The following is a 22,773-nucleotide window of genomic DNA, read 5'->3' on the forward strand; positions in this document are numbered from 1 at the left end:
TAGCTTCCTCATTAGGTCCACTTATGACACTCTTCCCAGCCCAAGCAATCTGAGCCCGTGGTATGAGAACTTCTTACTGTACACACATGCACACACGCAGGCAGGCAGGCAGATAGACACGTATGCACGCACACACACAGACCACACACACACACACACACACACACACACACACACACATTCGAACACTCTCTCTCACCCGGTGTTCTGTGCGGTCTCGGCCTGAGCCAGACAGGCCTGGATGACAGTAGCCAGCCCCCCCAGAGGGTCGGTGGCCCCCTCCTCCTCCTGGCCCGGGCCTCTCCTCCGGGCCTCCTCCCTCAGGCCCTCCAGCCCCCACACCCTCTTCAGGGCCAACAGGGCGTACAGCCGCACGCTGAAGTTATGGCTGAAACACCACTGCAGAGACACCTCCAGAGCGCGACGCCACTGACAGAGCTAGAGGGGAGATATATTGAATTTGAATTTATTGTTCTTAGGGGGATAGCCCCTTGAGATATAATATCTCGTTTTCAAAGGGGGTCCTCAAAACATGTCAGCCCAATACAATACAGAAGATGACACTTGTGCACATTCAATACATTCGTTCAGAGTCTCCCCACTCCCACTCTCACCCCAACCCCCCACCCTTAGGGTTAACAAATTCATAGCATGGCAGTGTTTAGCCTACACACTGATAGAGAACATAATGCACACCTCTTTATCATTATCGTAACACTGGCATACATGTTAAGAAGCTTTGATATACGAATACAGAGTACATAAATCACAAGTCAAAGGACACTTGGGGAAAACAAATGCATTTACAGTTATCTTGCAGGTAAGTCAGAAGAGAAAGTTTAAAAGAATGAAAAGTAAAAGAATGAAAAGTTGATATTGTCATAATTTAAATGGACTGTATCTATATTGGTACTGTAGGAAATCTCTATTAAATGTATTGTGTGTGTGTGTGTGTGTGTGTGTGTGTGTGTGTGTGTGTGTGTGTGTGTGTGTGTGTGTGTGTGTGTGTGTGTGTGTGTGTGTGTGTGTGTGTGTGTGTGTGTGTGTGTGTGTGTGTGTGTGTGTGTGTGTTCACCTTGTCCTCCAGTCTGGGCAGCAGGGTCTCCATGTGCACCAGCACAGACAGGAAGGTACAGATACTCGTCTTGGTCTTCTCATGCTCCTACACACGCACACAGACACAGACACAGACACAGGCGCACGCACGCACGCACGCACGCACACACACACACACACACACACAGGGAGGTACAGATACACTTCTCATGCTCCTACTCACGCACAGAGCCAAAAAAAGAGCATTATGGGTAGCGTGTGTGTGAGTGTGTGTGTGTGTGTGTGTGTGTGTGTGTGTGTGTGTGTGTGTACTTACCCCATCGAAGCAGTCCCAGAAGGTGTGCGTGTGTGTGGGGTGTGTGTGTAGTATGAGCAGTAGACTCCACTCTATCAGGTACTTGACTGACGCCTGGTTACTGCTGAAACCCGCCTCACACGCATAGGCCAGCAGCGTGCCTACCACAAACTCCTGACACACACACACACACACACACACACACACACACACACACACACACACACACACACACACACACACACACACACACACACACACACACACACTCACACACACACACTCACACACTCACACACACACACACACACACACACACACACACACACACACATGCCCGCACTCGCACAATCAAACACACACACACAAAAAACAAATAGTGATAGTTGAGAAAAGGTTACATGAGGGGACAACATCAGTGGATGAACAACTGCACACAGGGCCCCAGGTCAAAACACTGACAGGGCCCCCCATATGGCCTGCCAAGGTCACAAGAGGGCCCCCACCACCAATGCAAGAGTCCCCTGGGCCACCCATGAAAACAGGAAGCATCTGTCTGTCTCACCCTGTGTAGTTTGGGCAGCAGCACCAGCAGGCTCTGCCACACCCGGTTCCTGATGCGGTGCTGCAGAGAGTTGCTATAGTAACGAGTCTTAGATCTGGCTATTGCTCTGTCCTGTGGAGGGAGGGAGGGACACACACACACGCACACGCACACGCGCACGCGCACATGCACACACACACAGGGAAAGGACGGGAAGACCAAACAGATAGAGATATTAACACATCTAATTAGAAAACAGAAGAAATGCACAGTAGGATTCCACTTGTTTAAGAAATCATTTTACAGGACATTTCCTGGACTTTTCTAGAAACTTTTTGAAATAATTCATGACAGGTGCTCGTCAAAACTGGTCATACATTTTGGCCTCTGTCCCCATGCATTTAAAGAGTAACCAGGCAGGCACGCACACACACACACACACACACACACACACACACACACACACACACACACACACACACACACACACACAGTGAACCTGCTCTGAGATATACACATATGTGCTTTCACATATGCATATGTGCGTACACACACGCACGCACATACGTACACACACACACACACACACACACACACACACACACACCTTCTCTATGAGGCGCAGTGCAAGCTCCTCCATGAGCTGTCGGTGCTTCTGATTGGTCGGTTTGAGGTGGCTGAGGAAGGCCAGGACACACACGCGTGGGAACTGCTCGTCCCTGTTATCACTGGCCAATCAAAGAGAGAGGAGAGAAGGAACAACCAATCAGCAAAGAGGAGAGAACATGCCAGAGTCACCCGGCAAGTAGCAAGAGAGGACAGGGAGGGAGTGACTTGGGCCCGGGACATGCTTTCTTTGCGATTACACACTCAACCGTGTGCGACCAGAGTGCACACACTTACAAAAGAGAACTTGACATGATAGCCTCCTTGCGGTATAATGTAGGGGGCAGACAGCCAACAGGGCTCTCGTTAATATTTTCCAACCATTGTTTGATTCTACCGTGACCTCAACATAGAAGTTTGGAAGATCGCCCCCTCATGGCTGTGTCCATATTTCAAGATACGTGCGTGTCTGCCGACCTTGCATCAGGTGGTGTTGCACCATGTGCAAAACTGACATAAAATGTGGAGAGCCTCACCTGGTGATGGTTTTGTTAGCTATCTGGAGAGCCTCACCTGGTGATACCCTACTAGCTACTGTACCTGGAGAGCCTCACCTGGTGATACCCTACTAGCTACCTGGAGAGCCTCACCTGGTGACGGCTACATTAGCAGCACACTGTTCCCCAAGTTGCTCCACGTACATCTGCACCTCCTGTATCAGCCTGTGGAGGAGAGGAGAAGAGAACACAGGAGAGGTTTCACAGTCATCACAAAACGATGGTTATGTATATAACCACGGTTCTATGAGTTCCGGATGACCGCCAGAGGCGGTGCTTACAGCACATGGATATCCATGCACGTCAGTGCAGGTCGAGTACTTAGTAACAACAAATTCACTTGTGACCTGGGTGACGTCACCCGGTGACCCCGGGGTCGGGGTCAAAAGAGCAACGCACCCAGGAAATGTCCTCTTGGCAAAATTTCTCGTGTACACTCCGAGTGACAGCCAAGCTCTGGCGGTCATCCGGAACTCATAGAACCGTGGTTATATACATAACCATCGTTCTATATCGTTCCTCCTGACCGCCAGAGGCGGTGCTTACAGCACATGGATGACCAATACCAACAAAGTCATGAGGAGTGCCCAACCGTCGTCAGTGCTACTGAGACGGACCTGAAGCCACCGCAGTCGCCACAGGATAATGTGGGACGACATCAAGACAACAAAACCTGGTGAAGGCGCAGCCGGACGCCCAGGAGGCCGCGCCGCATACGCCTCCACACGTACCATAGGCCACATGCGAGCCAGTGCAACCTGGTCTAAAGGGCCCACGGGCTGCCAAAGTGAGAACCACAGGGGCAGCGCCAACCTGGCGGGGAAGCAAAAGGTTCATCCGCACCACCCTGTAGCCGTACCAGACGGCCCGGTACCACCTCCGGGTCCAGCCGCCATGGATGAGGCGGAACACAGGAAAAGAAGGTCACCATGACCGAGGCGAGTGTCACCACCACGGACAAAGGCAGAGCAAGCAGCCGGAGACAATGCAGAACAGTCTGCGGCATTGGGACATGGCGTAGGCAAGACCACGTACCCATACCTCAAGAGGCCACAGCAAGCGGAGGCCGAGGGAAACGATGCAGGATGCCGGGGTCGGCACACACACACACCAACACCTGGAAGGAGTACAGCGTCACGAAGGAGCGCGTCCAATGCCGGCAAGCACGTAGGATGCCAGCAGCAGGAGACCCTGAGACGGCGGTCCAGGAGGCCGCAAGTCGAGAACGGGGCAAAGCCCACGTCATGACGGGAACGGCAACATGAGTGGAATAAAACCACATGTAAGGAACCGCAGCGCCCAGAAGGCTACACCACAGCGCAGCAAGTGGACGGACCAAAGGGGCGTCCAGGGATCGCTGGCAGCAAGCAGAGGGCCCCCCAGTATGGCTCAGACAGGGGTGCTGCGCAAGCCACAGCAATCACCGTGCCATGGTCCGGTTGGGCAAAACCTTGCCCAGTACCCCGGACACATAGGCCTGCAACCAAGAGTCAGAGAGGCAGGCCCGGGCAGGCGGGCCGGCCACAACGGCCCAGGGTGGCCGAGAGACGGCCAACAAGACATGGGGCACCGAGCTCCCTGGCGTGCCGCACGCAATGTTGCATCACAACTCCCGCAGACGAACACATCCGCGCCGTGACAGTGCGGCCGGGGCAGTGTGCCTCCAGGCTCAAGACCTTGCACGCAATGTTGCATCACAACTCCCGCAGACGAACACATCTGCGACGTGACATTGCAGCCGGGGCAGCGTGCCCCCAGGCTCAACACCTGAACTGGTGAGGCAAGTAGAGCGTCCAGAACCGGGCCAATACCCGGGAAGGAGTCAAGGCCATAGGTGGAGGCCTCCAGTATGCCGGCCAAAGTCTGATCGACAAACCTGTGCGCAAAGCGCATACGGTCAGCCACATACGTATACGGTCAGCCACATCACACACAGAGCCCTGTAGGGGGGCGTCGGTACAGAGGGAGAGGGCCGTCCGCCCGACGAAGACAGTCAGTCTCTCCGAAGCCCTGGCAGAGAGTATGCAATCCCCTGGGTAGACACACCAGGAGAGAGGGCAGGGTGGCACGTGCTGCCAAGCAGCAGGTGCAGCCACTGCAATAGAAATGTGCAACAGGCCAGGTGGGAATGGCAACAAGCCAGGCCCAGAGAAGGCACGAGACGACACAGGGCGCACTCGCCCGCGATAAGCGAACCATCATGCCCCTGCAGCCGATAGCAAAACATGGGGCCTAACCATCCATACACCGTAGTAGCAGCCGTAGGGGCGCAGTCACCCACCGGCGCTTGGAAACAGCGAGGAGAGATCACCCACGAGGCGAGCTTAGCGAGACGACGAGGAACAGTCGTCAGCAACAGAAGCTGTAGTGGCACCCTCATCACCCCTGGGGAAAGCGATCCCATGAAACAGGGAAACATGTAAGGCAACAGAATATGGAGCGGGACCACTCCCACATACATGCCGTAGCCGCAGTGGTGTAGGCACCAAGGGCACCCCCCAGCGAGGCCATGGCGAAGTCACCAAGGGCCTACGGAGGACAACAAGCAGCAGGCTGAGGACAAAGAAAGCAGACAACTGCTTCGGGGCAGGAACGCTCACAAACAGTGGCATCAGCCACAGTGGACCTCCAGAGGGCCAAGGGGCGAAACGGCCAAAGGCCCTGCAAGGTCCGAAGGACGATGCGCCAGCCATAGGGCAGTGGGCAAAAGTGGACAATAGGAGGCAGAGCGGAATCACTCGCATACAGCAGCCGCAGCCGAAGTGGCGAGGGCACCAACGGCAACCACAATCAGCCCACGGTGAAGCCGCACACGGCCAAACGGGCCCCAGAGGATGACGCATAACAGTCCAATGATAATGCAGACGAGCAGAAAACAGGGCATGGAGCGGAACCACTCTCACACAGCAGCAGCAGCCGTAGAGGCGTAGACACCAACGGCACACTCAAGGAGCCGACAGGCGGGACCGCCCACGGCCAACATGGTAAAGAGTAGCGAGCTACACAGCATGATCTGGAGCGAAGCCACACCAACAGCGGCAGCAGCCATGACGGCGCGGGTGCCCTGGTGTGCTCAAGAAGCCAGAGCGAGATCACTCATGCACAGGACCACCACAACGTACCGTAGCTGCACAAGTGGCGACGGCATCAAGTAGCCTACAGGCGGAAACGCCCACAGCCAGAATGACACAGAAGGACGGCGGACAACAGCCGTAAGACAACGGAGAGAGGTAGGGAACAGCGGACGAGCGGGAACACTCACGCCGTACAGCCACGCAAGGGCGCAAATTGTGCAAGCATGTAGTGCCACTGTGTAACCCATGCGCACAGAAGAACGGCAGGATGTCTGGACCCCATCAACACACCATAGCAGGCGCAGTAGCGCATGCGTCGACGGTAGCGGAGCAGCCTACAGGGCGGAAAACACCCATGGCCAGAAAACAACTTAGGGAGGCCACGTGCAAAGGTCTGAAGATCCCGGAGGAGTGTTCAGAACAGAAGGCGTGACTGAACCATCCACATAAAACAGAAATAGCCGCAGTGGTGGGAGCACCAGCGGGATTCACAAGTAGTTCTAGCCTCGGGCGAGATCACCCATTGGCCACACAAACCCAAAGGGGTGTCGTGGAGCAGACCTCAGACGATGAACAAAGTTGAACACATCGGACAGGGTGTAATCATGCACACACGGTAGAAGCAGCCCTCGTGGCGGAAACGCCATCGGCATGCACAAGTAGTCCCAGCCCCAGGCGAGATCACCCATGGCCAAACAAAACAGTCACCAGACTGGGAACAGAGGTAACGCAGCAGCGCTGTACCAGGTACATCCTGAAACAGGGCATGCCGCCGGTATCGGCGGTAGGCAACCGGCATGGCGGCAACAGAAACCGGCTACGTCGGCGGCATGCGGTGTGCAAGCGAGAACACTGCCACCCTGTGCCCTCCGAGCAGGAGGCTAGAGGAGGGGAGGTAGAACGTCCAACACTCCAAACAGCCAACACCACGTCCACCCTGCGGCGCGCGTCAGGCGGAGGGCCCACACACGGCCCAGCAACATGCAGGCCGCACAGGCCAAGCAGGTTAAACCCCGCCACAGGCGTTCCCAGGAAGGAGGGGCACCCGTGAGGGTCGACATCCACCCAGCAGTCGGCGCAGCAGTGGGAAAAGACCCAACATGGAAGTCGGTAGGCAGCCGAGGACACTGGGCTGACAAGCAAACAATGCAACATACACACTAGGGCGAGGGCACCCCAACGGAAGTCAATAAGGAAGCCAGCAGGGAGGCGAGGACACCAGGCAGGCGAGCAAACACTGAGAAAAAACACATAGAAGGGGCGAGAGCACCCCAACACATGCGTACACAAGCATTCAATGCAAAATATACACCAGGGGTGAGGGCATCCCAATGGTGGTCAGTAAGGAAGTCAGCAGGTAGGCGAGGACACCGCACTGACAAGTAAGCACTGACAATACACAACCCAGGGGGCGAGGGCACCCCAATGGCAGCCAAAACACAGGCGTGTAAGCACACAATGCAAAATATACACCAGGGGCGAGGGCATCCCAATGGCGGACAGTAAGGAAGTCAGCAGGTAGGCGAGGACACCGCGCTGACAAGTAAGCACTGCAAATGTAATGTAAGCACTGCAAATACACAACCCAGGGGGCGAGAGCACCCCAATGGCGGTCAATAATGAAGTCAGCAGTGAGGTGAAGACACTGCGCCGAGAGAACACTGCAAATACACAACACCGGGGCGAGAGCACCCCGAGTGTAGCCAACAAGGCGCCAGCAGACAGGCGAGGACACCAATCTGACAAGCAAGCAATGACACAAACTGCACATTGCAGTTGGCACTGGGCAGGCGCTGTCCAACCAAAGCGACTCACAGTAAGGAACATAACCACAGCCAACATCACTAGGCTGCAAGAAATGCACAGCAATACAAGTGCATGGCAAATACACATCACAGGGGCGGAGGCACCCCAACGAGGAGACAAGCAAACAAACGACCAGGTGACAACTGAGTGATTACACAGGCAGTTGGCAGAATACAATAATACCATAATACTAAACATGGTAACAGAATAATAGAACGGTGCGTGGCCCAGTAGGGAGAACACTAGCGTCAAGTGCACACTAACCATGTAAACAATGGAGCTGGCATGTAGCGGTGCGAGGGCCCTTAGGCGAGAACACCGGGGCAATGCAAATTGTAGATGAACCACCGCCACGCAGACAAGGAAGCCGTAATGTCAAACGAGCACGTAAGTAACGGCAATACTAGAACGTAACAGAATGCGCCAACGCAAGCCAGCCCGTGGACAGGCACAGGCTGGAGGCGCAAGTACACTAGCGTATAACCAATAAGTTAGCAACGTTGCAACAGTTCAAATAGTTGAGCAAGGATCGAACTATAAACTGAGGAGGAGTCGTGCGCCATAACCGCTTATCAAACAAAACCAGCGGGGGAACACTGGAAACAAAGCGAGAATCAATGAAATCTGAATTAAGCAAACGATAGCGGCGCACCAACACCACGCAAACGCCATGGTCTAACAAGCAGTTCAGCCAGCCAACAGAGAGGCGACGTTAACCACAACCGCTCACCAAACAAAACAGCGGCGGGAAACACCGCTGGAAAGTTGGAACCAAGCGGCGACAGAAATAAGATATTAACAACACGGCTTACCTCAAAATGAAATGCCGGTGGAAGCCATCAGCGGCGTGAACACCGCGTCGGGGCGAGGGATACAACAGGTAGCTTAGCTCAACCGAGCGAGGACACTCGGCAATGAGGCAACGCATTACCTCTACGCAAACATGGGATATCTGAGGAAAACGAAGGGGACCAAAGCGCAGTTTCTTGGGGGATGTAAAAACACAGCCCCAATCCCGAGGGTAATGAAACCGACAGGCGCTAGTCCAAAATCCAGTAATGTTACATTTCACAGCACTCGCGACCTGCGATGATACGCGAGAAATGAAAAGAGGACATTTCCTGGGTGCGTTGCTCTTTTGACCCCGACCCCGGGGTCACCGGGTGACGTCACCCAGGTCACAAGTGAATTTGTTGTTACTAAGTACTCGACCTGCACTGACGTGCATGGATATCCATGTGCTGTAAGCACCGCCTCTGGCGGTCAGGAGGAACGATATAGAACTATCTACAGCCAGAGAAAAGAGGACAGGAGGGCTGCAGCGTTCTGTTGGCAAACAGATGGTACCTATAAGGTGCTCTTTGGCTATGACATACAGTAACCTTAAAGGGACACTGTGTGAGATTTTTTGTTGATTATTTTCAGAATTCATGCTGCCCATTCACTAATGTTACCTTTTTCATGAATACTTACCGCCACCATCAAATTCTAAGTTTTCATTATGACTGGAAAAATTGCACTTTTAATCCATGAAAAGGGGGTTCTATATCGTTCCTCCTGACCGCCAGAGGCGGTGCTTACAGCACATGGATATCCATGCACGTCAGTGCAGGTCGAGTACTTAGTAACAACAAATTCACTTGTGACCTGGGTGACGTCACCCGGTGACCCCGGGATCGGGGTCAAAAGAGCAACGCACCCAGGAAATGTCCTCTTTTCATTTCTCGCGTATCATCGCAGGTCGCGAGTGCTGTGAAATGTAACATTACTGGATTTTGGACTAGCGCCTGTCGGTTTCGTTACCCTCGGGATTGGGGCTGTGTTTTTACATCCCCCAAGAAACTGCGCTTTGGTCCCCTTCGTTTTCCTCAGATATCCCATGTTTGCGTAGAGGTAATGCGTTGCCTCATTGCCGAGTGTCCTCGCTCGGTTGGGCTAAGCTACCTGTTGTATCCCTCGCCCCGACGCGGTGTTCACGCCGCTGATGGCTTCCACCGGCATTTCATTTGGAGGTAAGCCGTGTTGTTAATATCTTATTTCTGTCGCCGCTTGGTTCCAACTTTCCAGCGGTGTTTCCCGCCGCTGTTTTGTTTGGTAAGCGGTTGTGGTTAACGTCGCCTCTCTGTTGGCTGACTGAACTGCTTGTTAGACCATGGCGTTTGCGTGGTGTTGGTGCGCCGCTATCGTTTGCTTAATTCAGATTTCATTGATTCTCGCTTTGTTTCCAGTGTTCCCCCGCTGGTTTTGTTTGATAAGCGGTTATGGCGCACGACGACTCCTCAGTTTATAGTTCGATCCTTTCTCAACTATTTAAACTGTTGCAACGTTGCTAACTTATTGGTAATACGCTAGTGTACTTGCGCCTTCAGCCTGTGCCTGTCCACGGGCTGGCTTGCGTTGGCGCGTTCTGTTAAGTTCTAGTTTTGCCGTTACTTACGTGCTCGTTTGACATTACGGCTTCCTTGTCTGCGTGGCGGTGGTTCATCTACAATTTGCATTGCCCCGGTGTTCTCGCCAAAGGGCCCTCGCACCGCTACTTGCCAGCTCCATCGTTTACATGGTTAGTCTGCACTTGACGCTAGTGTTCTCCCTACTGGGCCACGCACCGTTCTATTATTCTGTTACCATGTGTAGTATTATGGTATTATTGTATTCTGCCGACTGCCTGTGTAATCACTCAGTTGTCGCCTGGTCGTTTGTTTGCTTGTCTCCTCGTTGGGGTGCCTCCGCCCCTGTGATGTGTATTTGCCATGCACTTGTATTGCTGTGCAATTCTTGCGGGCTAGTGATGTTGGCTGTGGTTATGTTCCCTACTGTGAGTCGCTTTGGTTGGACAGCGCCTGCCCAGTGCCAACTGCAATGTGCAGTTTGTGTCATTGCTTGCTTGTCAGCTTGGTGTCTTCACCTCACTGCTGACTTCATTATTGACCGCCATTGGGGTGCCCTCGCCCCCTGGGTTGTGTCTTTGCAGTGCTTACATTACATTACATTGCATTTCATTACATTACATTTGCAGTGCTTACTTGTCAGCGCGGTGTCCTCGCCTACCTGCTGACTTCCTTACTGTCCGCCATCGGGATGCCCTCGCCCCTGGTGTATATTTTGCGTTGTGTGCTTACACGCATGTGTTTTGGCTGCCATTGGGGTGCCCTCGCCCCCTGGGTTGTGTATTTTCAGTGCTTACTTGTCAGTGCGGTGTCCTCGCCTACCTGCTGACTTCCTTACTGACCACCATTGGGATGCCCTCACCCCTGGTGTATATTTTGCATTGTATGCTTTTGTACGCATGTGTTTTGCCTGCCGTTGGGGTGCTCTCGCCCCTTCTATGTGTTTTTTTCTCAGTGTTTGCTCGCCTGCCTGGTGTCCTCGCCTCCCTGCTGGCTTACTTATTGACTTCCGTTGGGGTGCCCTCGCCCTAGTGTGTATGTTGCATTGTTTGCTTGTCAGCCCAGTGTCCTCGGCTGCCTACCGACTTCCATGTTGGGTTTTTTCCCACTGCTGCGCCGACTGCTGGGTGGTCCTGGGGACGGATGTCGACCCTCACGAGTGCCCCTCCTTCCTGGGAACGCCTGTGGCGGGGTTTAACCTGCTTGGCCTGTGCGGCCTGCATGTTGCTGGGCCATGTGTGGGCCCTCCGCCTGACGCGCGCCGCAGGGTGGACGTGGTGTTGGCTGTTTGGAGTGTTGGACGTTCTACCTCCCCTCCTCTAGCCTCCTGCTCGGAGGGCAGTGCCCACCGGCGGCGTGCCCTGTTTCAGGATATACCTGGTACAGCGCTGCTGCGTTACCTCTGTTCCCAGTCTGGTGACTGTTTTGTTTGGCCATGGGTGATCTCGCCTGGGGCTGGGACTACTTGTGCATGCCGATGGCGTTTCCGCCACGAGGGCTGCTTCTACCGTGTGTGCATGATTACACCCTGTCCGATGTGTTCACCTTTGTTCATCGTCTGAGGTCTGCTCCACAACGCCCCTTTGGGTTTGTGTGGCCACGGGTGATCTCGCCTGAGGCTAGAACTACTTGTGAATCCCGCTGGTGCTCCCGCCACTGCGGCTATTTCTGTTTTATGTGGATGGTTCAGTCACGCCTTCTGTTCTGAACACTCCTCCGGGATCTTCAGACCTTTGCACGTGGCCTCCCTGAGTTGTTTTCTGGCCATGGGTGTTTTCCGCCCTGTAGGCTGCTCCACTACCGTCGACGCATGCGCTACTGCGCCTGCTATGGTGTGTTGATGGGGTCCAGACATCCTGCCGTTCTTCTGTGCGCATGGGTTACACAGTGGCGCTGCATGCTTGCACTAATTGCGCCCTTGCGTGGCTGTACGGCGTGAGTGTCCGCTGTTCCCTACCTCTCTCCGTTGTCTTACGGCTATTGTCCACCGTCCTTCTGTGTCATTCTGGCTGTGGGCGTTTCCGCCTGTAGGCTACTTGATGCCGTCGCCACTTGTGCAGCTACGGTACGTTGTGGTGGTCCTGTGCATGAGTGATCTCGCTCTGGCTACTGTTATCTCTGTCCTACGACTGTTTAGTGTCGTCCTCCTGGGTGTTTGGCCGCTGGTGGTTTCGCCTGTGGGCCTCTTGATGATGCCACCGGCGCTTACGCCTTGACGGCTGCTGCAGGCTGATGTGTGGGCCTTGGTACCTTTGTGATGGTATCGAATGTGCATGGTTTGCATGATTGCATTGCAGTGAGTGGTCCTGCTCCCTGTCCTGTGGCCTGGCTTCCTTTTATTCATCGCCTTGCGACTGATACGAGTCGTTATCCAGGCTTTGGTTGGCAGTGGCCGGTTTCGCCCGTTGGCTTCTTGAGCACACCAGGGCACCCGCGCCGTCATGGCTGCTGCCGCTGTTGGAGTGACTTCGCTCCAGATCATGCTGTGTAGCTCGCTACTCTTTACCATGTTGGCCGTGGGCGGTCCCGCCTGTCGGCTCCTTGAGTGTGCCGTTGGTGTCTACGCCTCTACGGCTGCTGCTGCTGTGTGAGAGTGGTTCCGCTCCATGCCCTGTTTTCTGCTCGTCTGCATTATCATTGGACTGTTATGCGTCATCCTCTGGGGCCCGTTTGGCCGTGTGCGGCTTCACCGTGGGCTGATTGTGGTTGCCGTTGGTGCCCTCGCCACTTCGGCTGCGGCTGCTGTATGCGAGTGATTCCGCTCTGCCTCCTATTGTCCGCTTTTGCCCACTGCCCTATGGCTGGCGCATCGTCCTTCGGACCTTGCAGGGCCTTTGGCCGTTTCGCCCCTTGGCCCTCTGGAGGTCCACTGTGGCTGATGCCACTGTTTGTGAGCGTTCCTGCCCCGAAGCAGTTGTCTGCTTTCTTTGTCTTCAGCCTGCTGCTTGTTGTCCTCCGTAGGCCCTTGGTGACTTCGCCATGGCCTCGCTGGGGGGTGCCCTTGGTGCCTACACCACTGCGGCTACGGCATGTATGTGGGAGTGGTCCCGCTCCATATTCTGTTGCCTTACATGTTTCCCTGTTTCATGGGCTCGCTTTCCCCAGGGGTGATGATGGTGCCACTACAGCTTCTGTTGCTGTACGTGGGCGGCCCTGCTGCATGTTTTGCTTTTTTCTGACGTCTGCTCCTCGTCGTCTCGCTAAGCTCGCCTCGTGGGTGATCTCTCCTCGCTGTTTCCAAGCGCCGGTGGGTGACTGCGCCCCTACGGCTGCTACTACGGTGTATGGATGGTTAGGCCCCATGTTTTGCTATCGGCTGCAGGGGCATGATGGTTCGCTTATCGCGGGCGAGTGCGCCCTGTGTCGTCTCGTGCCTTCTCTGGGCCTGGCTTGTTGCCATTCCCACCTGGCCTGTTGCACATTTCTATTGCAGTGGCTGCACCTGCTGCTTGGCAGCACGTGCCACCCTGCCCTCTCTCCTGGTGTGTCTACCCAGGGGATTGCATACTCTCTGCCAGGGCTTCGGAGAGCCTGACTGTCTTCGTCGGGCGGACGGCCCTCTCCCTCTGTACCGACGCCCCCCTACAGGGCTCTGTGTGTGTTGTGGCTGACCGTATACGTATGTGGCTGACCGTATGCGCTTTGCGCACAGGTTTGGCGATCAGACTTTGGCCGGCATACTGGAGGCCTCCACCTATGGCCTTGACTCCTTCCCGGGTATTGGCCCGGTTCTGGACGCTCTACTTGCCTCACCAGTTCAGGTGTTGAGCCTGGGGGCACGCTGCCCCGGCTGCAATGTCACGTCGCAGATGTGTTCGTCTGCGGGAGTTGTGATGCAACATTGCGTGCAAGGTCTTGAGCCTGGAGGCACACTGCCCCGGCCGCACTGTCACGGCGCGGATGTGTTCGTCTGCGGGAGTTGTGATGCAACATTGCGTGCGGCACGCCAGGGTGCTCGGTGCCCCATGTCTTGTTGGCCGTCTCTCGGCCACCCTGGGCCATTGTGGCCTGGCCGCAATGTCACGTCGCGGATGTGTTCATCTGCGGGAGTTGTGATGCAACATTGCGTGAGGCACGCATGGGTGCTCGGTGCCCCATGTCTTGTTGGCCGTCTCTCGGCCGCCCTGGGCCGTTGTGACCGACCCGCCTGCCCGGGCCTGCCTCTTTGACTCTTGGTTGCAGGCCTATGTGTCCGGAGTACTGGGCAAGGTTTTGCCGAACCGGACCATGGCACGGTGATTGCTGTGGCTTGCGCAGCACCCCTGTCTGAGCCATGCTGGGAGGCCCTCTGCTTGCTGCCAGCGATCTCTGGACGCCCTTTTGGTCCGTCCACTTGCTGCACTGTGGTGTAGCCTTCTGGGCGCTGCGGTTCCTTACATGTGGTTTTATTCCACTTCAGTTGCCGTTCCCGTCATGGCGCGGGCTTTGCCCCGTTCTCGACTTGCGGCCTCCTGGACCGCCGTCTCGAGGTCTCCTGCTGCTGGCATCCTACGTGCCGGCATTGGACGCGCTCCTTCCTGACGCTATACTCCTTCCAGGTGTTGGTGTGTGTGTGTGCCGACCCCGGCATCCTGCATCGTTTCCCTCGGCCTCCGCTTGCTGTGGCCTCTTGAGGTATGGGTACATGGTCTTGACTACGCCATGTCCCAATGCCGCAGACTGTTCTGCATTGTCTCCAGCTGCTTACTCTGCCTTTGTCCGTGGTGGTGACACTCGCCTCGGTCATGGTGTACACTTGCGAACATCGTACAGGACTCTGTTGCTGACCTTCTTTTCCTGTGTTCCGCCTCATCCATGGCGGCTGGACCCGGAGGTGGTACCGGGCCGTCTGGTACGGCTACAGGGTGGTGCGGATGAACCTTTTGCTTCCCCGCCAGGTTGGCGCTGCCCCTGTGGTTCTCACTTTGGCAGCCCGTGGGCCCTTTAGACCAGGTTGCACTGGCTCGCATGTGGCCTATGGTACGTGTGGAGGCGTATGCGGCGCGGCCTCCTGGGCATCCGGCTACGCCTTCACCAGGTTTTATTGTCTTGATGTCGTCCCTCATTATCCTGTGGCGACTGCGGTGGCTTCAAGTCCGTCTCAGTAGCACTGACGACGGTTAGGCACTCCTCATGACTTTGTTGGTATTGGTCATCCATGTGCTGTAAGCACCGCCTCTGGCGGTCAGGAGGAACGATATAGAACGAAGGTTATGTATATAACCACGGTTCTATGAGTTCCGGATGACCGCCAGAGCTTGGCTGTCACTCGGAGTGTACACGAGAAATTTTGCCAAGAGGACATTTCCTGGGTGCGTTGCTCTTTTGACCCCGATCCCGGGGTCACCGGGTGACGTCACCCAGGTCACAAGTGAATTTGTTGTTACTAAGTACTCGACCTGCACTGACGTGCATGGATATCCATGTGCTGTAAGCACCGCCTCTGGCGGTCATCCGGAACTCATAGAACCGTGGTTATATACATAACCTTCGATCTTCTCCATGGTCCGCCATTTTGCATTTCCAAAAATAGCAATTTTTAGCTGCAAAAATGACTACTTGGACCATACTAGAAAATATGTGTTTATTACTTAGTAAACTTTCATGTAAAGATCAAATTTGGCAATAGGCAGCCCAGTTTCAATGAGCAGCATAGTTGCAGTACCTTTTTTGACCATTTCCTGCACAGTGTACCTTTAAAGCACCATTGGGCCATTGCATGTCAATTCACAAGCCCTCCCCAGGTGACCCTCTTCGATTTTTGAGTGATATTGCACAGACAGACAGACCTGTAAATGCCCACTGAAAGAATACAAAGTTTTAGCAACTCACCTCTAACTGTTTTGGAAAAGAGGATGCCATGCCCACTTCTCAAGCACAGCAATTGCACACAAAACTTATGACCAAGTTTGGACACAGCTAATTTGGTTTAAAGACAGATGCAGGCCTTAAAATGGTAATGTCCCCTCACCCTGTCTATCATATTCTATACTTGGAAATAGCATAGCTTGAAGACGACGAGGGAAAAAGGGAGATGAGAGGGAGAGGAGAGATAAGACCTCCAATCACCTCTGGTCTCTGCGGAACACCGGTCCATGCAAACACGCCCTGGTCAGGATGTCCAAGTGGGAGACAGCGCTGGAGAAACGCTCATCATCATCATCATCATCACCACCACCACCCTGGCCACTATCACTTCCTCTTATGGCGTCTCCACGATCACTTCCAAGGTCAGAGGGCATCCAGGTTTGGCAGCAGTGGCCAATCAGCACATTGAACACGCCGGAACGTACCTCAGACAGCTCCATCAGCTCACACACAATCTAGTGAAGGACACATACGTACAAACACACACACACACACACACCAATCAGAAAGCACTTGTGCTGACACATGCACCGAAATTGTTGAATAATTCAGATGTCTATGGGGTCCTTCCCTGCTGTGTGTGTGTGTGTGTGTGTGTGTGTGTGTGTGTGTGTGTGTGTGTGTGTGTGTGTGTGTGTGTGTGTGTGTGTGTGTGTGTGTGTGTGTGTGTGTGTGTGTGTGTTCACCTGTTGTATAGTCAGGGGTGGATTAATGCACAGGCCTACCGGGCCCAGGCCCAGGGAGACAGAGGCCCCAGGGGGCCAGGCCAACTTGGCCTCGCGGCCACGACCCACACTGGCCTTCAAAACCACCTTCGCAATAATAATCTTTCCAAGGTGCTTCATGTGCCAGCCAATATAGTGTACAATGAACTGGTATAGTCCCTAGGCCAAGCCAGGTCCGGGGGCCCAGAGGGCCAGAGGGCCCAAGGGGCCAGGCCAACTTGGCCTCGCAGCCACAACCCAAACTGGCCTTCAAGACAATGTTTGACCCAGGGGGCCATCATTTCTTAATCCGCTCCTGTGTATAGTGCTGGTGAATGCAGGTGCCTGCTGTGTGCTGAGCTGCAGGACAGCTCTGTGGAAGATCAAGCATATGAAGGTGTCTCTCTGTGTGTGTGTGTGTGTGTGTGTGTGTGTGTGTGTGTGTGTGTGTGTGTGTGTGTGTGTGTGTGTGTGTGTGTGTGTGTGTGTGTGTGTGTGTGGTGACTCTTACCTGTTGTATAGCACTGGTGAGTGCAGGCGCCTGGTCTTTGCCGAGCTCCAGTATGTCTCGGTGGAAGGCCAGGCGTATGAAGGCATGCAGCGCGGGCCAGAAGTCATGGGCATTACCACTCAGAGCCTGCACCACTCTCCAGCTCAAACGCACCGCCTCCACACACACACCCTCCTCCTGCAGCACCATCTGGTGGAGAGACAAGAGTACTGCACTTCTGTCATTCACATTCACAACATTACCAAGGTTATGTGATTGTCGGAGTTTGTTGGTGTGTATGTTTGTTGGTTTGGTTTGTTTTGTTTACGGTGCAGGTGTTTCTGGCCACCAGAAGGCAGAGGTGCACTCTCCGAGCACTTTTCTACTTTCTCTATTAATATAGTAATTTAAAATTATAAACAGCTATTTCACAAATGGTCAGTCAGAAAGACTTGGGGGGGAAAAATATTTTGTAACATAGTCAAATGTTCTATCAAATAGCTTCCTCAGCGGAGGTCTGCACTCTCTGAGTGCATTTCTAGCTATTGCTGTTGTTATGTGCACCAACATGAGGCAGCAGAAGGGCCATGTAGTCCAGAACGGGGAGCACCAGGTCGCTAGGCAACAGGGAGAGGGCCTCCACCGCGGCTTCTAGGGCCACGCGGGACCCCTGGACCTCCTTATCGCCCTCCGCCTTCACACTAGGCCCCGGGCCCACTGCACGCTGCAGGAGCCCTCGGCAGCTCCACTGGTCGCTGATGTAGCGAGCCGCCACTCGGCCCCAGTCTCTCAACAGAGGAACCTCTTCATCACTGGGAACACACAACAAAAAACACATGTGAAGAGTTCAGATGCAAAACCAGATAAAAAGCCATTACAAAAATCTGTGAATAAAATTCTGTAAAAAAAATAAATAAAACATATTTCTTACTAACTAATTTGTTACGTACTACTAATTTGTTACTTCTAACATATTTATGTACTGTATACGAAATGTCTATATTTTTATAATTATACAGTACATCCTGTTTTATATGAAATGACTAAACTTATTTATGTGACTAAACATATTTATATGACTATGTGCCCACTAACCTGGAGGTGAGGATGGGTTTGAGCAGGGCCTGGTTGAGGTGCTGAGGTAGTGAAAAGTATTCTCTCAGGGGGGAGAGGGGCAGAGAGAACCGATGTCTCGGAGTGTGTCTTGTGTGTGTGTCTGGAACCGGAGTGTATGTGGAGGAGGGAGGCTGGGAGTGTGTGAGGGAAGTTTCGCTGGCGGTCACTTCACACACCAGGGAGAGCACTGCCATCGCCACTGCCCTCTGCACCTGCCCACACACAGAAGGCACCTGGACACACACACACACACATACACACACACACACACACACACCAAAAGAAAGGCACACAAATCCACAGGAGGCATTATATATTTACAGCCAGCTCAGTATCAACATACAAACTGGGGTGATCCAGTCTAAACTGGTTTGAACTGGTTAGATGGTGCTCAAAATAAAACGATAAAAATTATTTGAAGAAAAGTAAAACCTAGCAGCAGTATGATTTGAACAGCAAGAAGCTCTGACTCTCTGTCAGCGCGTTCAGGCCGACAGAGAGCTGTGTCAGTGCCCTCAACTAATCTTGAACCGGCCGGCATGTTCTGAGCGTTTGGGTGCCGGAAAGTTGGGTCGCGATGCAAACAGAAAAATTCTTGGCTTTCCTCTCTGAACCGTAACGACAACTTGGACGCCAGTAGGCTCATCCAGGTAACAAATGAAAGAGAAAAGTGAAAGCCCATTGGGAAACTCCAACTCCCATTGTCATTGTGACACAGCACTCCACAGCACACAAGTGAACACTGCACACTGCACACAATGAAATTGCATTTATGCCACACCCGTGCAAGGGGGCAGCCCTCAGTGGCGCCCCATGGGGAGCAGTGCGGTGGGACGGTACCATGCTCAGGGTACCTCAGTCATGGAGGAGGATGGGGGAGAGCACTAGTTGATTACTCCCCCCACCAACCTGGCGGGTCGGGAGTCGAACCGACAACCTCTGGGATGCAAGTCTGACGCCCTAACCGCTCACCCATGACTGCCCTTTGGTCACATACGGAAAAGTTCAGAGGCCTGTATGAACGCGGGAGATTTGCAGCTAAGCACTGTAGTTCCAAACGTAGCTGGTGCGGGAACGGTAGTGGACGCAGCGTTCTGGTCAGCCTGAAAATGAATTGTGCGTAATTCAAGGCTTAGTGAAACTATGAAATGGCGCTGATCTGATGGATAAAAGGTATGCCATTCCTTAGCTGCTCTATGTAGTGTGTGTGTGTGTGTGTGTGTGTGTGTGTGTGTGTGTGTGTGTGTGTGTGTGTGTGTGTGTGTGTGTGTGTGTGTGTGTGTGTGTGTGTGTGTGTACCTGTTCTGAGGGTTCCTTGAGTATCCGGAGGCTGGTGGCAGAGAGGGCGGGCAGGAAGCTGTGCTCCAGGTTGCCACGGTACCAAGCCACGCTCCCAAACTCCAGCATCAGCTCCCGCAACACACACAGGTACAGATCGGCCCTCTCCACGTCACACACCTGGACACACACACACACACACACACACACACACACACACACACACACACACACCTGATTAACACACAGGTGCAGATTTGCTGACACACCTGGAAACAGACTCGGGTCAGAACACTCTACATCACACTCATCCACTCGTCCACACACGCGCACAAACACCTGACCACACACACACACACACACACACACACACACACACACACACACACACACACACACACACACACACACACACACACACACACACACACACACACACACACACACACACACACACACACACACACACACACACACACCTCATGAGCACAAACATACAAATCCACTGACTACATGCCACACACCGGGCGAAACCATCCCACATACTGTACAGGTATAAACCGCCACAGCACGCATACACACAGCATAGGCAGAAAGATAGACAGGACGAAAAGAGGAAAGACAAAGAAAGTCTGACATGATGCATAATAATGACTGCAGGTTCTGACCTCTTGCAGTTCCCCACTTAGCCTGCGGGAGATGTAGCCCTGTACGGACTCCACCACACTCAGGACTAGCGTCCGCACGGCTCCCGATACAGCATCATCTACAGCATCAACAATACACAGTAATTAAAACAACTGAAAATAAATAAAGTGCAAGAGTACTTGCAGGCTCTTGTATAGCAGCACAGACACGTATGCAAACACACACACACACAGACCAGACTCTGTACACCTGCTTGTCTCTTTTGTAGCTGCAATAGTTGTATTATAGTTGTAGCAATTGTGGGCTCTTGGGTGGCAGTATGCGCGCGCACACACACGCACACGCACACGCGCACACACACAAACACACATGCACACACGTGTTGGCCTCTGTCCCTGCTCGTCTCCTGTGTAGCTGCATCAGACTAGCTGGAAAGTTTTGTCACTCTTACATAGCGGCACACACACACACACACACACACACACACGCACACGCGCACACACACAAACACACATGCACACACGTGTTGGCCTCTGTCCCTGCTCGTCTCCTGTGTAGCTGCATCAGACTAGCTGGAAAGTTTTGTCACTCTTACATAGCGGCACACACACACACACACACACACACACACACACACACACACACACACACACACACACACACACACACACACACACACACACACACACACACACACACACACACACACACACACACACACACACACACACCTGTGTTGGCCTCTGTGCCTGCAGCTCGTCTCCTGCGTAGCTGCAGCAGGTGTACGAGGAGCTGGAGACTCTTGTCGCTCTTGCATAGCGGCAGGTAGAGGCTGGTGCTGAGGCGCCGCAGTACCTCCAACCAGCCCACCAGGAGGCGCTCTAGAGTGCACTGGGCAGCTCCCTCCTCTCCTCCTTCTCCTTTTCCTTCTCCTTGTCTTCTCTCCTCCACGTCAGCACACAGAAGCACGGTCAGGGCCAGCAGCTCTGCCTCCCCGCTGTCTTGTAGCCTCTCTGTCTGCTCTGAAAATGGAACCAGGACAAATAATACAAACCCCAACTCCGATGAAGTTGGGACGTTTGGTAAACAGTGAATAAAATCAAAATGCTATCATTTTCAAAACATTCAATCTATTCATTAGATGGAGAATAGTGAAAAGACAACATATTAAGTGTTAAAACCGAGAAAAAATATTGTTTTGGGGGACATATGTACTCATTTCTAATTTGATAAATCCAACACGTCTCAAAAGAGTTGGGACGGGGACAATAAATGGCAGCAAATGTCGAGAAAGACTAAAAACAAAACAAAAGACAACACTTACCAGTTAAATACATTAACCGATGAGATGATTTTATATAAAAAACAGTGTTAATTCCTATCTTGGACATGATTTCACCAGCTTAAATGGTGGGTGTATTCCTTGTCATGTTTTGCAATGTTTTCCTTTCTGTAGTGCTTACAGTGTAACAGGTCTTGACCAAAAACCCACCATTTTATCACCTGCTGGTCCTTATGATGGAGCCAAACTGTTAAAACATAGTAGAGAATGCAATTTGACCTTACTATGTGGCAGTAATCGAAGATCTCCCTTCAAAATATAATGCATGAGTGGCTTTTCATGTTGTTTAAAACCCATTTATACCATTCAACACTGTATTTAACTCTACAGATGAGTGACAACATCTTAACCAATGCACTACTGCACCCGCATGCCATCATGGAGGCTGACTTTTGAAGCTAGCACTAACACAAGTTGGATGGTCCATTTTCACTGTAGCACAGGATGTGCAATGCTCTATTATTGTCAAAAAGAATGGACTTCTACAGCTTCTGCTGACTTCTGTAAGCAAAGGACAGTTTCCCATGTCTTCTGGGTCTATTTCAAGTGAGCTCAGGTGCTTAGGAGAATGTTACACCCCTGTATCATTTTCATGCATTAAGCATTCTTAATATGGTCAATTTTCAATAGCTCTAATTCCTGGAGTGCTAGAGTGAGACTACAGCCAATATATATTTCATGATGTCATGAACCTATACAATGATTTTATTAACAAAAATATGTCTTATATACACTCAATCATGGTAAATCAAAGGGAATTCAAAAATGTATGTAATAACTATGGTAATTATTCCCTTTGCATCTTTAATTCTGAGTGACTCAGCCTCTCTGTGATGATCTTATACCTGGACACCTATATTGTCCGTCAGTACAATTCATTTTGAAATGTTCTTCTTTGTTGTTTTATCTTATTTGGATGTTTACTAAATTTCACTGATCCCCGTCCCAACTCTTTTGAGACGTGTTGGATTTATCAAATTAGAAATGAGTACATATGTCCCCCAAAACTATTTTTTCTCGGTT

The 22,773-nt window shown here is 52.7% G+C and overlaps 1 protein-coding gene across 1 annotated transcript in view; it reads right to left on the minus strand.

Annotated features, from left to right (window-relative positions):
• tarbp1 (TAR (HIV-1) RNA binding protein 1) overlaps window positions 1-22,773 on the minus strand; it is a 42,509-nt gene that overhangs the window by 10,248 nt on the left and 9,488 nt on the right. Inside the window, exons 11-23 of the mRNA XM_063192248.1 lie at window positions 21,140-21,430; window positions 20,429-20,526; window positions 19,782-19,940; window positions 18,462-18,715; window positions 17,935-18,178; window positions 17,388-17,576; window positions 16,374-16,627; window positions 3,152-3,223; window positions 2,503-2,623; window positions 1,917-2,027; window positions 1,373-1,525; window positions 1,076-1,162; window positions 200-438 (exon numbers count right to left, since the gene is read on the minus strand). Coding sequence (XP_063048318.1) covers window positions 200-438; window positions 1,076-1,162; window positions 1,373-1,525; window positions 1,917-2,027; window positions 2,503-2,623; window positions 3,152-3,223; window positions 16,374-16,627; window positions 17,388-17,576; window positions 17,935-18,178; window positions 18,462-18,715; window positions 19,782-19,940; window positions 20,429-20,526; window positions 21,140-21,430 — 2,272 coding nt within the window. The remainder of the gene's footprint in view (window positions 1-199; window positions 439-1,075; window positions 1,163-1,372; window positions 1,526-1,916; window positions 2,028-2,502; window positions 2,624-3,151; window positions 3,224-16,373; window positions 16,628-17,387; window positions 17,577-17,934; window positions 18,179-18,461; window positions 18,716-19,781; window positions 19,941-20,428; window positions 20,527-21,139; window positions 21,431-22,773) is intronic.

Source organism: Engraulis encrasicolus, chromosome 24, assembly GCF_034702125.1.
Source record: "Engraulis encrasicolus isolate BLACKSEA-1 chromosome 24, IST_EnEncr_1.0, whole genome shotgun sequence".
Classification (NCBI taxonomy): Eukaryota; Metazoa; Chordata; class Actinopteri; order Clupeiformes; family Engraulidae; genus Engraulis; species Engraulis encrasicolus.